This window comes from Cavia porcellus, unplaced genomic scaffold, assembly GCF_034190915.1.
Source record: "Cavia porcellus strain 051 isolate PalLab524CR breed Dunkin Hartley unplaced genomic scaffold, mCavPor4.1 scaffold_27, whole genome shotgun sequence".
NCBI classification, from domain to species: Eukaryota; Metazoa; Chordata; class Mammalia; order Rodentia; family Caviidae; genus Cavia; species Cavia porcellus.
Genome location: NW_026947510.1, coordinates 35,552,246 through 35,568,192, shown reverse-complemented (window position 1 = coordinate 35,568,192; position 15,947 = coordinate 35,552,246). Strand labels below are relative to the sequence as shown.

Here is a 15,947-nt window from a genome sequence, read left to right as displayed (position 1 = left end):
CAAGACTGTATAGATACATGAGACCAAATAGAGTGCAGAAATCAACCACACAGATATGGCCAATTAATTTTCTACACAGGGACCAATTCAGAGGAAGAATTGAAAGCATTTTCAATGAACAGTAACAAGAACAAGTAGATGCCAAAGTGAAATAATTGTGAACCTCAATTCTTTTCTTCTACATAAATATTAACTTGAAATAAGTATAAGCTAAATATATAACTTAAAACTATAGATCTTTTACAGTCAATAAAAAGGCAAAGTCTCTGTAATCTTGATATAAGTCCTATAGCCAGGGGTTGTACACAGAGAACAATTAGGATCAAAACATGGAGTTTATAATATTATTTTTATAATGGTCACCAGGAGTTAACACAGGAAAATGCAGGAAATCTATCCACAACACCAAAGACAGATTATTTAGTCAAGAACGTAAATCCCACAGCAATGTCCCACATGAGTCCAGATAAAAACCCAGAGCTCAGGACAATGCCTCCCACGAGTCCAACTGGAGGACCAGAACCCACAAGAAGGACTCACGCCAGTCTCTTTAACAGATCTGTGCCAGGAAGGCCAGGGGATGGCGGTGGGATGTCAGAAAGTTTATGCCAGCAGGGTGAAGGAGCTGTGCTGGTGGGATGAGTGTTGAATGCTGGAGCCACGAAGTTACACTCACAACAAAGACCAGGGCTGTCCTGAAAGGCACCACAGCCATCCTCAGCGACACGGAGGCTCCAAGCTCCTCCGACGACAAGCACAGTCGGGTACATGCCAGGAAGCAGCGTGACGAATTCATCCTGGAGACCAAGCGGCACACGTCTTCCTCTGTGGAGCCAGGAAGCAGTGCTCGATGTGAGGACCAAAGCTTCTTCAGGAGAACCAAAGGCTCAAACAGCAACATGTAGGAGAACCCACAATGCTACATCGCCTTAACACCTCAACCCTCAACACCTCCCTCCTTCTCCACCTATTTGTGCTGGCAACTTTCCTCAGGTGGAGCATCTTCTCTCAATGCCATGCTGATGTAATCCAGCTGGCGTTAAGTTGACCACAAGTTCTTAATCCATAACAATAAGCAAAGATTTCGTAGGTGATATATTAAAAATGAAATGAATGAAAAAATGATTCATTGGGCCTCATTCACATTTGAAAACTTCTACCTCTTGAAATATATGATTAACAAAGGGGAAATACAGAGACTAGAAGAAAATATTCAGAGCACATGTATGTAACAAATGATTTGTATCCATCTTAAAGAACTCTTATATTTCCTTAGTAGAACACAGACAAACCCAGTTTTCTAAATAAGTGAGCAAAAGATGGACATTTTATAAAAAAATGTGAATGACCAATAAAAATATGCAGCATTCCTCAGTATCATTACTCTATAGGGAATAAAAGTCCACCCAGAGAGTAGTGCACAAATGTAAATGGATAGTTTATTAATAAAAATAAACCAAAACTGAAAACATATGAAATGTTTACATGTAAATGAATTTTAAAAATTGTATTATACAATGTACAATGTAATAATATTTTATATCAAAGGGAATGAATTATTCATACAAGAAAAAACAAAGCATTAATTTCAAAAACATGCTCAGTAAAAAGCCAGGTACAAAGGAGTACATCATACACGAAACTCACTAGTTTATAGTGAAAGAAAGCATGTCACTATTTGCATACAGTGCATTATATGGCAAGAGGCTACAAGGAACTCTTGGCATGATAGAAGTGTCCTATGCACCACGTTGATAGTGCATACATGGTGTATGTGTTTGTTAACTCCTTATTCCTCATGTCTTCAAGAGGTGCTCTTCATTACACACATGACATAACTCAATAAAGTTTGGCTTTAAAATATCAGGAAAACCAAGGACTGAAAAACCATTTTGGACTAAATGACCCTAACCTACATCACAACTAAATGGACTGCATGGTGCTTGTCATGGAGGAAAAGATCTATAAGCAATAGTATTGGGATGATAGAACAAGGACTATAGATGACATCGTAACACTGTATTAATACTAACTTTTCTGATTTTGACCACTGTAGCAAAATACACACAACTGATAAGTACAGATAAGGATACATAGGTGCTACCTGAATACCCTTGCAATTCTTCAGCAAGTTGAAATTATATTTTATAGAAATAATAAAAAAACATGCAATTATATTCTATTTTGTGTGTCTTTTCTTTTTTTCTTTCATTTTTGGCTGTAAAGATTGAAAACAGAGAATTTGTACTGAGCCACATCCATCACCCTTTCTTATTCTCCAGTATAGTCTCCCTAAATTGGTAACATGGGCTTACACTTGGAATCTTCGTAGCTCAGCCTCTACGAGTGCTGGCATTACACGTATGCACACCGTGCCTAGCTATTCTAGTTCTTAAATGTGCTGTTGAATATACATGTTATCTAAAGGATTTTCTATGGATAAAGAAAAGATGCAGACTGTTTATGAAGGTGAATTGGTCTTCAAGGTGGTTCAGGAATATAGTAAAATTCCTCAAGGTTATTGAAGAAAAAGACAACAGCTCCCTAAAGACAAATTCTTCTTCTCTTCTTCAGGAGGAGCAATAGCTTTTGATCTCTAAATCATGTTCCAAAAGAACATTTTCTTTCTTTTCAGGCTTATCTCTCTCTGTTTCCGTATCAGACTAAGTCCTGGAGTCAAATATTTATGTGTAAGTAATTACAAGTTATTACAGGAAACAAACAAAACGACAGCATTCCATGTTTACCTTTCTTCCTTCCTGCACACCGAGGCAGGGAAAGTAGCATCCATTCTCTTTTCACAGACACAAGAGTAGGCGTTATCACAGAACATACTTGATATTATTGTTGGAGTTAAAATTGCACATTTTCCACCCGTAGGAAGTTTATTCATTATGGCAATGGTACTGTAGAACAGGAAACATGTGATTAACTGTATAATTCTGAAGCTTACTACAGTACAAGCAATTTTTTTAATTCTATTGCTTAGAATATGAAAATATTAGTCATAAATTCATTAAAGATTTTCTTTCATTTTTAGCCCACTAATAGAATAATGACCCATAAGTCCTATTTTATTCCAAAACAAAATTTTTGTCTGGTCAGCAGACAAAAATAATTTGCAAGATTGTCATGTGATTACGAGACACTAAGACTGCTATATTGGTTTTTTCCAATGAAAATGATAGATTAAAAAGAAGAAATATATTTTTGGCACATAGACAGCAAGGCCTCATATGCTCATATTTAAATCATATTTTAAAAACAAAAAGAAAATTAGAATATAACCAGATATAAGGTTTCTTGATTGATGTTTTTGCTTGCTTTGTTTTGATTCTCTCCCCATATGTATTTGTTAAAAGATGTGACTCCAGGCTGGGAGTTTAGCTCAGCAGCACAAGTGCCTGCCTGGCAAATGTAAGGTTTTAAGTTCAATCCTTAGTACGGAGGAAGAGGAGGAGGGAGAAAGAGGAAAAGGAGAGGGGAGGGGTGGAGGAGGGGGGAGAGGGAGGGGGAAGGCTTGGGAGAGGCGGAGGAGGAAGAGGAAGAATGGGGGGGAGAAGCAGATTCCTACTCAGGCTAGTATTTAAGTAAAAGTGGGAACCTCAAGGGTAAGTGAAACTCTGATACAATGTAATTTGCTGTAGGAAGAAAAATAAATATAAAAGACAAATGAAGCAAAGAAGCTATTAAGGCACAGGCAAAACACATAATACATGTTAGGAAAGGGCAGGTAAACTGGTAACGATGGAATTTGTTATGTATAAAGTTCAGTAGTGCAGTAAATGTGTGATAAACACAGACTCAAAAGGATGCTACGTCTAGTAGATGCTAACTATATACAGAAACACATGGAGCATAGAGTTGACATTCTGAGGTTTTAAATTCAACACAAAATTGGTGATACCTATCTGACCTCTGCCCTAGAAACAGAGTAAACACATAGCTGCTAAGTGGTTAAATGGAAAACTGAAGTTGTGACCAGGCTCACAAGATTTTTTCCGGTAGAGAAAATATGTTTCTGACCAAAAGAAGCTCCTGAGACCTTGGCCTTCTTACTGAGACCTCACCCCTGACCCCAATAACCACACTATCAAGGTGCAGTGTAGGCAGGGTGTATAAAGGTTTCTTAACCCCAAATTCAGACCATCTCCTCACTCCTTCCACCTTCCAAGGTATTCAGGAAAATGACCTAACCCATCTCTTTCCTTCTGAGTTGTGCTTTGGGCTCTAACTGATTTAACTGTGTTTTGAGTACCTGAATTTGGCCTGTGAACCTTCTGTTATCCCACTTCTGGAATGATCTGCCTGGAGGGATAAGTTATATCAAGGACTTCTTGTAGGATTCCTTTTGCAGGTTGCAGCCCAGAACACAATGCTTACAAGACTTAAATTTAGAATTAAAAATGACTCTGATGAAGCCGAGGATGGTGATGTATGCCTGTAATCTCAGCATTTGGGAGGTTGTGGAAAGAAGATTGCTGGTAATTCAAGGCGAATTTGGGCTACATTACAAAACTTTGTCTCAAAAAAAAAAAAAAAAGACTTGAAAATAGTACACTAAGACATCCAACAAAAACCATTTTCCTTCATCTCAGGTCTCAAATAGTTTCCATCGCAGCTTGAAAAGGAAAAAGAAAATTGTTGTACACCACAAAACTGTGAAAACTAGAAGCACCAGGTAACAAGTGTAAAATAAGTGTCTTACTATCTTTCCAGAAAAAAAAAAAAAACCAGCTTAAATATGAAAGTTGTCTGAAAACACAAAACAGAACTCCTAGGAATATATATATAGTCCTTACCTCTAAAAATTAATAAACAGTTTTACAGAAGGTTAGAAATAAATTTAAACCTAAGGGTTTTTATAATACTGCATTTCAAAATAGAAGGTATATGTATACATATACATGTTTTTATGTGTGTATATATATACATATTCTTATATATTGTAAATAACATATAAACAAGCATATATTAGTTGTACTAAACATACTGTAAGTCAAGATAGCCAATCAATTCCTTTTACCTTAAAATTTATGCTTTGTTTTATTTTGTGCACCTTCAATACACATTTTTGAGCACTGTGTCTTTGTTACGATTAATAACTGTCTGACACTTCTCTTCCTTTTTGAACTGGGCTTTCTCAAACACCTTTCACTCATTGTCCCTGTTCTGATAACCTCCATTTGGAAATGGGATTGGCTGTCAGAAGTTAGAGAAGATGCTTTTAAATACAATCCGCCCGATTGTATTGATGTTAGACTCTAAATATACTCCAGAAACTCACATTCCAGAAGAGCGGCCAGCATCCATCCACTTCCATCTCTTTTCCCTTATATCAAAAAATAGTCCAATCCAGTACTTCTTTGGATAAATCTGGGATAAAAGGAAGCCCTGTAAATGAAACAAAATATATCATGGAACAAAGTCTCATCTGTTAGATGAACAAGAAGAAAGCCAGGCAGAGGAGTCAGCTGTTCCTGCGGCCAGAGCTCTCCTATTTCCTCACCCTCTCTCCCCTCAGCCCCTGTGTTTGCCTTTTCTGAAGTGATTTTCCACTAATACATTATTTATTCATTTTAAAATGGATATCAGTGGTATAAGTTATTAAATGTTCAGGAAAATGTAAAACCTAAGTATTGTGCAATTGAATATTCATTAAGTAATTTTGGACACTTTATGGTACTACTCACACCCATGCGCCAGCATGCTGAGGGATTCAGAAAAATGAAGATCACATAATCTTAAGTGAAAGAAATAATCTTCAAACAAATTGATCAAAATAAAAAGAATATGTGAAAATATACATTAAAGCTTCTCCTAAGAGACAGTCTTTCTATAGTTTAGTAGTTAGCGGAGAGGAAGATATATTCAAATGTATTGACTAGAGTTAAAATATAGTACTTCATAGTGACATGGCATATAGTGTCTGAGTAAATGAGTGAATGTGATTTAAATTATAGACTTATATTTTGCTCTATCAAAAGGTAATTGTTTCATGACTTGATATTATAAATTCTTTTACATTATAATAACTTAAATTTTTTTTTATTTAAAGAGAGAGAAAAAAAACCAAAGCAGTAAAAGGGTACAAGTAGTACAGAATTTCAAGGAAAAAATATACAGTAAGAAATCACTAGTTAATAGATTACATGCTGTCATCTTAGAAACAGTTGTCCAAATTACAAAATTAAAGTATACAAAGTAGACATTCATACAGTGAGATTGCAGCCAGTTCTGTTCAATGATACAACAAAAACTCAGTAATATGGTTTTCTATCCTGCACACTTAAATATACATGCAGTAACTTAAATATTTTAAATCAAATTTACATATAAATGTTATGTTCTTTTCCTAAATGATAAATAGTGGTTTCAGGCTAACACTGAGTTTCGCTATGATAACACATATTGGGTATATGGATGATTTTCCTTAGTAATCAATTAAAATGAAATTTTAATACTGTAGCATTGCCAATATACTTTCACTTTTTATAATTATCTTTACTGATATACATCTTTATTATCAGAACATTGATAAAATAAGTATTATCTATATGGCAGATGCAATAAAAATCAACATAAGGCTAATTGGTAACACTGATTAATACATTTATAGTCATCATTATAATCCCCATTTTTTTTCAGATGGACCTAGAGAGGCTAACTAATCTAACCTAAGGTCATGCAGCTAGTGTGTGGTAAAGATGATTATCTCCAGGCAGCTGGGTGCCTGGGTTCCTAATGGTAACTCTTAGATTAGATTATCCTGTCTCCTGGTTTCTGGTGCCACTCTCTAGGGATAAATAACTATTGGACCAATTTAATAAGGGCTCAGTTTTATACAGAAAAAGACATTCTTCTCCGTGAGGCTCTTCTGCAGACACCTTAGAAAGAGAGCTGACTGCAAGGACCTGAGCTGCTCTATCATAATAGATGGTATGTACTGAGCAGTTAGTAATTAGCAGGACCCTATGCTTCTTAGCAGGCAGATGTCTCACAAGAGACTCCTAACTTACAACTGTGGCCAAAGGGTAGTTGGAGGTCCTCATTGTCTTAGGCCCCAGGCTGGGGGACAAAGTCCAAGAGAATAGAAGTGGATGTAATAGTCTATATTACCAGTTCATCTTTATCGTCTATCTTCAAAAGGGATAATCCTTGATTTTGACAAGTCTGCTTACATTTCTCCCAGGTTTTATTATCGATGATAAAATAATAACACTTTACTCCATAGCAGGTCAAGTACACTTCACAAGTTTTCCCTACAACATAGAAAAATCATTAAATGTCTTGTAACTGAGTATTTTGAAAATCAGAGCAATATATTTATCAGCCTTTGTAACTAAATGAAAATGCCATAGCTCTCAGTAAAATGATAATATACATCAAGATTTTGGATTGCCAAGAGATTGCACTGCCATCTTCAATGTAGCATGATTCACAGTAGACAGGTGTGGAAACAATCTAAATATCTACTGAGAGAGGAAAGGGTAAGTAAAATTCATTTACATATGAGGAATAGTATCCTCTGAAAAGAAGTAAATTCTGCCATGTAGCAAGATGAATGAACCTTGAAGATGTTGTGCTCAGTGAAACAAGCCAGCCATAGAAAGAAAGAAATCTTTACGATTCCACTTAAATGGAGTATCTAACATAGTGAAACTCATAGTAGACATAAGGATTAAAACATACCTACATTTTCCAAAGGCTTTGCAAAGATTTTATCTTTTCCGTGCCTTCTGTTCTCAAAAAACAGTTCCAGATCCATTTTTTCCTGATCCATTTTATTTTTAAAAATGTATTCTGAAGTCACATTTGTCAAAAGTTTCTGTAAAGAGCTTACATTTTGTGTAATGTGAGCTTTCCTGAGGTCTTCCAGCACTTTCTCCTTTTCATTTCTTTCTTGAAAAACTGAAATTAAAAATAAATAATACTCATTATGAGTAAATATTAAAATTTATGACAAAAGAAAAAGTGTCACTTTAACAACCAACTCACATTTGCTCCTTTAGTAATTTAACATTTAGAAAGTAATAATCTTAAAAATAGTTGTTCAAGTTACAAAACCAAAGCATAAAAAATGAACAGACAATCAAACTATGACAGTCAAAAATGACAGCACAAACTACTCTGTTTCATGAACTAACAAAAGCTTAGAAGTATGGTTATCTACCTTGCACATTTAAACATACATACACACATACATGTCAGTATACATATGTGTATACCTACAAGTTGTTCTTCCCTTTTGAGCACTTGCTTTCTCTCTCATTGTTAACAATATCTACTACACATTTTGGATGTAACTTATCAACTAGTGATTTCTTACTGCTATTTTTTTGGAAATTCTGTATTATTTCTACTTTTTTTTATTTTGTTTTTTTCTCTGAAAAGAAAGAAAGAGAAAGAGAAAGAGAAAGAAAGAAAGAAAGAAAGAAAGAAAGAACCTCTGTGAACCGACCAAAGAAATGGAACATCAAATTTCTCACTGTTAGTAACTTAAACATAAAATAAACAAAATAAAATATCTGAGTAAAATTATGATGATAATACCTTACATATTAGTTCTTATTTAATGATGTATCATTTACAAAAAGAACAAAGTAAAAATCAGCTCACTAAACACGACTTCTGAGGTAAAAGTCTGAACTGAAAATCATGAAGAGCTGGATCACTGTGATTAGAACAGATGGAATATCCACAGGACAAAAGAGAGTAATAGCCACATATCTAATTTGATCAGAGGGTAGCAATGTCAGTGATTTTCTCTAAAACTATACGGGAATTTAAACAAAAGAGAAAGCTTAAATACAAAATCATTTTACATTCAAGTACAGATTCATTATAAAACATTTCCTCATTATACGCTTAGGGGAAAATCATGAGAAGGCCATCACTCCTTTAGAAGAGCTGTTTCTCCATGAATGCTCATCTCAGAGTCATGGTGACCTAAACTCAGATGGCAGAACGTCACTAAGTTCTCCATCGGAAGGAACATGGCATGGATAAGATGCAACAGGACAGCTCACCACAGCTTTAGAGCAATGGAATAGATAAATTAAAAGTTTAAAATAACACTGTGACAGATCCTGCGAAAAAAAATAACAAAGCCCAGAGGCATCTGGGATTTCACTGATAACAGGAATCAATGGATGGAACATGGCTAATATCTGCATGATTTGTGTCTAATGCTGGTGGTTTGATCTGTAAGCAACCTAAGAATTGTGAGAGGTTTAGATATTTTTAAGTACGATAAAATTGAATAGAAAAGTTTATTTCAGAAAAAAACCTTTTAGGTAGGCATCACTTTTTCCCAAAAGCAAGAACTATGAATAATAAAATATATATTAGCTATCCATAAACAAAAATAAAATATTGTGACCAGTTAAATGTACAGATTTGTAAATAAATGATAACTATATGTATGAATTCTTCAAATATAATATTGACTAAATAAAAGTTTTATCACAAAGAAGCACTTAAAACCTTATTTTCTTTACATTGTCCATATAGATCAGATTGGGATGCTGAAGACTTGTTCCAAGTTTTATTTCCTATATTAATGGAATTAATAATAATTAATAACAACTTTTAGAATATGTAAAGAATCCCCTTTGCCAGCAATTACAATGTAGTTGGAAGTTAACTGAGCTCTATCCAGAAGCAATGAGAACATTTAAATGTGAAAATGAATTTGCATATTTATATATATATAAACACACAAGATATGACCATATCAGGAGTGTTTGAAAATCATTATAATGAAATATATACCATCATCAGACTTTCTCAGAACTCTTCTCCTTGCTTCAGACGCACTTATCCCTCCCTTCTTGTCACTGTCCAAGGAACTGTACAAGTTCTCTTTCCTTCGCCCTGTTGGGGCTGCCTGGTTGTTTTGAACTGCTTCAAAATGTTTGATTTGCACACTGATTTGACTTTGAGGAAGAATTAGAAGTCACTTGGTGCCAGGTCCAGTACATAGTGAGTATAAAGAAGCATGCAAGCTTTTTATTTAACAAAAACTGTCATAAATATTTTGAATTGACTCAGGACATTGATGCGGCAAAAAAAAAAACTTTCAAAAATACTGCTTCAGAATGTGGGAAGAATGGCAGAATAAGTGTGATTGAAATAAGGGGAGTATTTGAGCAAGATTAATGGTTGCATGCTTTCTGTAGTAAAATTTTTATTTAAACACTCACTGTATTTTATGATTGCACTTCAGTACATACAGATCTATGCACTACCACTGGCTGCCACATATAAAACAAAACACCAATTCATATAAACAAGCACGGAAAAATCACTGAATGAAACTTCATCTGTAGAATAATGCATTTAACTCTTACTTTATATAGTAGAAAATTTGAGAATATTGATGCAAATATTGCAATTTCAAATGGGTATATCTTCTTACTGTTCACCAGAAAGGAATGTCCTTCTGCTTTATTCATGAGCTTATTGAGCCCATATTTTTAGCTTGCTTTAGTTTTCACTGAATTCAATTACCATTTTGAAAGACTTTTGCTAGAAAGAAAATATACAAATACAAATATCTGTGCAAATATCAGAACTTTGAAAATCATTGTACATTTTTTAATCAAAGAATTATTGTACTCCTATATTACTGCAATAAAAATATAAAAGAACTTTTTGTAAAGTTAATTTCTGAAAAATAAAGCAAATTTAGTTTCTTCATTTGAAATATATAATATTTAGAATTAGAACAATGTAGAGTGAAATTGATTTTACCAAGAAAAGTTAATAAAGCGATAAAATATTTTTGAAAAGGCCTAGATGTCCAAAGTCAGTATCTGTCACAGTATTGTATCTTGTATTATGACTTTCAAAAATCAATTTGCGTTTCTTAATAAGGATTTTCAGCCTTTTAAAGCTTTTTACTTAAAGCCTTTTATTTGCTTATGAAATTAGGATATATGTATATAATCTTTTATAAGTACAAGCTAAAATTTCTCCATTTTTATATTTTTAATGAATTCAGAATAACAATTGCACAGTCCATCCAAATATATGAATTAAAATGACAACTGTTTCTCCCAAAAGTTTGGAATGTTTAAAAGCATTTTCCAGAATTAATGTAGAATGCTCCTTTATGGTCTCAAAAATATACATACCAAGAATCACAGTAACCATCGTAGCCAGCATGGAGGCTTTAGAGATCAAGAGGATGCTTCCCAGGAGTGCAGCAAAGCACTTCTCAGGAGATGATGGGAAATCTTCAAGGTCAGGCATGGCCCTGATGACAAAGCAGAATGAAGTGAGCTATTTAGAAGATTTTCATTCAAGAGAGCCTGCAGAACAGGAAATCCCAAAGTAAGCTCAAATCTCAAGCCCACTCCACCAGTGCCCTGTCTCTAGAACACCTCTGCATTTTCAGTGAGTTTCATGATCCATAACTGCCCAATCAATGACAAGAAATTTCAATAAATAAAATTGATTTTCACATTTTAAAGCATAACATATCTCAAGTGAGAGCACCTGTTCTCACATATGAAAAATATGTGAGCCTTTTTGTCACTTTTTACACACATTTTGTGCCCCCGTTTCATATCCTAGAACAGTCACAGCAAGGGTCAATGAAGCGTTTTCCCTTTCCAGTTGTGGCCACTGTCATTAACAGGGCATGAGTTTTCTCCTGCTCCCCTATTGAAATGAAAGTTTTAGTGCTGGTAATTTCCTTGGCAGCTTCTTTATTTAACCAGTTCTGAGTGGATTATTCTTTGTAATATTCATCCCTGCAGCTGAGTGAGGTCATGGACTGTGCTGTGACGATGTCCCTCAGAAGTTAGCAAATAATATGCATAAATTCACTGAAAATAATCTAAGTCAAGATCTGAGGAATTATATTTGACCTTCATTATCCAATGAAATTTTTAATAGTCTATAATGTCTGGGTTAAATGTAAGTTAGTACATTATTATTCTAAAATTAATAGTACATTTAACATGCTAATGGCTTTCATTTTTAAATTTCATTGATTAACAAGGTGAAATGTGTATGGATGCACTTGAACAGTTCTCAACAGGCAATGATCAGAATCAACCCATAAAGTTCTTGTTTTAGGATCTGTCCTTGAATTATTGAAGCAGATATATCAAGGTTCTGCTCTGATTTTATTTTATATGACTAGCATTCAGTTATATCAAATAGAGTCTCTGCCAACTCTCAGTCATTGAACTGGACCATCCAGCCACAGGGCAGGATCAACACATTCCTCCTGTTGGCACAAATTCATGCTTCCTTTAGTGGGAAGATTGGTTACTTATGTAAAATGTCTGGCTACAGATGAGTAAAAAAGGGTGATGTTTAATAACAAAATTTCAAGACAAGAGCCAAAATGACTGTGGTCTTTGTAGGCTGTTCTTTGAGGCTTGTAGTGAGTCAAAAGCAGGAAAAGCAGATTTGTTACTAATGTGTTACTTCAAGTTAACAGGAAACTCATGCACCTTGAGCTATTTTGAAATTAGTTTATCTCATCACACATCACCAGAGGACAGGGCACTCTAGGTTCTGACTGAAGGGACAATGTGTGCTTTTAATTTGTCATTTTGCTTCTCCATTTCCAAATGTCTGAAAAAATTGTTTCTGTCTCAATCACAGATGTTGTATTGCTAAAAGAATCTGAAACTTCACGTGCTGATTTAAATTAGGATGTTAAATCTGAGTACTATACAACTTCTGATTTTTTTGCTACTTGGGATTGAAACTAAGTCCATGTTCATAGTATATGCAACATTATGTACTTCTCTTTCTCAAATCCTTATTATATTATATATGTTATGATGTAAAAATTATAAAGCATCATTATCAACAAATATATATTTGTTGCTAATTATTCTGGATAGTTACAATTTTAAGCTTCTTGCAGTGGACACACAAACTGCCACTGTTAACCTCAAAGATGTTCCAATTGAAACCAAAATAACTAAAATGAAACTTCACTTGATTTTTTTCTAAATATTAGAAATATAATTTTAAAATAGGAAAAATAACTGCTTTAATCTGAGAAAGTGATGCTAAAGAAATTAGAGTAAACCTCATAATAAGAAAGAAAATATTAAACCATGAAACAGGGAATGAAGCATCAATAAGTTTATGGCAACTTTTTTTTAAACAATAGATCAGAAACTGTTCAACTATGTAAATTTTTAAAAAGTTATCATACCTGGAAAGGATCAAGTGTGCTTCTTTCTAGGTGAAAGTTGTTCACAGAAAAATTCAGAAATATTTTGACTGGAAATGATAGAATCGATACACCCAGCACTAATTTGACCCCCACAGACCCAGGCTGCCAGCCTTCCCCACTGCCAGAGCAGACCAGGAAGCCCAGGTGCCCAGCTGGTGACAGTAGCCAAGGAATAAGTTCAGCACTCATAGACTCAGCCGTGGCCAGGTGAGTCCAAGCTGTGGATTGCCTGGCCAGAGAGAGTGAAGAGGGACACTCAGTTCACATATAAAATGTGATATAGTTAACACACATAAGTAACAAAACTTCCTTTTCCATACACATATATTTGTCATAGTAACAGTATTAAAGGGATGGGAGGGCTCTGCAGGTTGTGGTTTGGCCACACTTGCTGTGGCTTCTGAGCTGATACAGCGTCAAATTAGTCCCTGTGGCCTGAGGCCTCAAACTGTCTCAGCCCTGAGTTGATTTCTGGTGATCCCATTTCCAGGCTCACATCTGCACAATGGACTCCAGGCCCACTCAGCCAGTCAAGCCCCAAGCTACAGGACAGATGCGGGGAGTCCAGCTGCAGGCTCCTCTCACACTCCAAGCCACTTGGTCCCAGGTTTCAAACTGACAGCAAAGGTCAAAGTTCAGTAAAGGTCTACCCTCCTGGAGTCTAGCACCTTCCAGCGTGTGTGGACGCAGGCTCCAGGCCTGCGCAGAACCACATTAAACCCTGCAGACCCAAACTCCAGGGTCACCTCAGCACTGGAGCAGCCCAGATTCCATATCCCCTGCCCCAGGATTGCCTGAGGTGCTAAATCCCCCTAGCTTACCCCTGGGCTCAGGTTCTCCTGCAGCTTCCCCAGCTCACTGTGCTGAACACCCACCAAGCGGTTTGTCATGACTTGAGGCAGCTCACTGTGAAATCACACCAGCAACACAGCACAGCATTACTTTCACTCCCTCACTTTGTCCTTCCCCTCACTACCTTGCAGTTTCCCTCCTAAATGACGCTTCACCATTTGTTTTTCAAATGTCCACGGAAAATGAAGTTTGTGTTGGTTTGTTTTGTAAGGTATGTCTGGTATTTTCCATATCACTATTCTGCATGTTTCCACTTTGAGTTTTAATCCTTTGACATAGTTAAAAGAAATCCAGGCTTTTTTCATTTGACACCTCTACCTGAGTTTATTACATTTTGTTATATTGTTTTAGTTCACCTAAGAATTCTTTGACTGTTTCCACATGTGGTTTGGAATTTTAAATTAATTTTGTATATGACGCACATCTAGTGCCACGCTTTACATCTTGTCTTAGATACACCTCATGCTTTTTTCCCTGTGGTGGCTCGGAGTGCATCTAATTCAGAATCACATCATCAGTGTGACTGTTAATTTAAAGTTGATCATATGTGGTATTCTATGACCTAATGTGCAACTCTCTTGCTCAAGTCGAGCTGAAGTCTCATCTTTTGCTTTTCCTGTAGCTGTTCAATCAGGACTATGGAGTTATTAAGTTAAAAACACTTTCATGGAGTGTTTGCTTTGAAGTCTGAAAATCTACTGGATTTTGAGGTATACCTAGTTTTGAGCTTTGATAATTTTTTTCTTTTTTTTTTTATCAACATCTACTGTAATACTAAAAAAGATATTTAATTAAAAATGTCTATCGAGAACTAGGTTGCAGATTAAAAAAAAAACAAGCTCAGCATCACTGAAGCCTAAATCAAGCCATCTGAGATTGTGATACCAGCCCTTGGGTAGAGATGGGAACAGTAGCTTTGGCTCTCATTACCTCTCAGTAACCTTGCCCGCGTGACTTCGTACACCACAATCAAGATTAAAACTGCGGCTACAGCAGTGAAGGAATGAGGTTAAAAAGCATAAAGGTGAGGACAGGCAAAAGACGAAAGAAAAACACAGAAAAACTGGAAAGTAGTACAGAAAAACGTAAATATTTTTTAGAAAGATTAAAGAGCTATCATAGACGTAAATGAACTTTTGGAAGAAGGAAATTGACTAATGTGTTAATTGCTGATTCAATGCAAGGAGATGACAACATAAATTACCAATGTTTGGGAAACAAGATTGTTCAATCCTTAACGTAATCAGTCTCTGTATAGCTCAGCTTTATGGGTGTTGGGACAAAAAACCCGACATCTGCAACTCGAAGGAGAAGAGATTCATGTTTGGCTCATGGCTTCAGTAGTTTTAGACTGTTGTTCCCACAGTCAGATACAGAAACACCACAGCAAAGGGCATGGCCGGCCAATGCTGCAACTCCAGGATAACTGGGAAACACAGTAAGCGAGACCTGTAATGTCCCCAGGCATGGCCTTAGTGACTCGTCTCACTGTGCTCCACCCCCTAAGACCATGCTTAGTTATCAATAGCAAAGGGCTAATTCTTCCAATGAGAATAGCCTCCTATGATATCATCACCTCTTCAGGATTCTTCTTAAATCTTAAGTCAAGTTAGCAACTAAGCTTAATCATCACATTCTGCCCTTTGTCAACTTGAAATCCATACATACCTCCACAATCATACTCAGTCTCCAAATACAGATAATAACAAGATCAAATTTCCATCCGTGCTCATAACCCCAAACACATGAACACTTCCCTTAAGTTTCAACAATTCCAACGTTTCTCAAACATCATAGGCAAGAAAACAATTGACAGCCTGGCAAATGCCAAATTTATCAATGCTGAGAACCACAGTATTTTGGGAGAAATGTGTAATCAGAAAGG

The 15,947-nt window shown here is 35.7% G+C and overlaps 1 protein-coding gene across 5 annotated transcripts; it reads right to left on the bottom strand.

Annotated features, from left to right (window-relative positions):
• Positions 1 to 332: 332 nt before the first annotated feature.
• LOC100723924 (killer cell lectin-like receptor 4) lies at positions 333 to 14,156 on the bottom strand. Of its 5 annotated transcripts, none has more exons than XM_023565286.2 (7): positions 14,032 to 14,156; positions 11,139 to 11,260; positions 7,693 to 7,911; positions 7,120 to 7,262; positions 5,288 to 5,394; positions 2,748 to 2,906; positions 333 to 825 (listed from the first exon to the last, which is right to left on the bottom strand). In XM_023565286.2, the coding sequence occupies exons 2-7, from the start codon at positions 11,254 to 11,256 to the stop codon at positions 537 to 539; spliced, it is 1,035 nt and encodes a 344-aa protein (XP_023421054.2). In that variant the 5' UTR covers positions 11,257 to 11,260; positions 14,032 to 14,156; the 3' UTR covers positions 333 to 536. The 5 variants fall into 5 exon arrangements, with proteins under 5 accessions (XP_023421054.2, XP_063094286.1, XP_063094289.1 ...); XM_063238216.1 differs by lacking the exon at positions 14,032 to 14,156 and adding an exon at positions 13,190 to 13,507; XM_063238217.1 differs by lacking the exons at positions 333 to 825; positions 14,032 to 14,156 and adding exons at positions 1,426 to 2,218; positions 13,190 to 13,495.
• Positions 14,157 to 15,947: the final 1,791 nt, after the last annotated feature.

Coding starts and splice junctions, on each gene's coding strand:
- LOC100723924 (XM_023565286.2), bottom strand. CDS start 11,256: ATGCCTGACCTTGAAGATTTCCCATCATCTCCTGAGAAGTGCTTTGCT. Junction 2,907..5,287: donor GCTGGCCGCTCTTCTGGAAT/GTGAGTTTCTGG, acceptor CCTGTTCTACAG/TACCATTGCCATAATGAATA. Junction 826..2,747: donor GTGTGCAGGAAGGAAGAAAG/GTAAACATGGAA, acceptor CTGGCTCCACAG/AGGAAGACGTGTGCCGCTTG.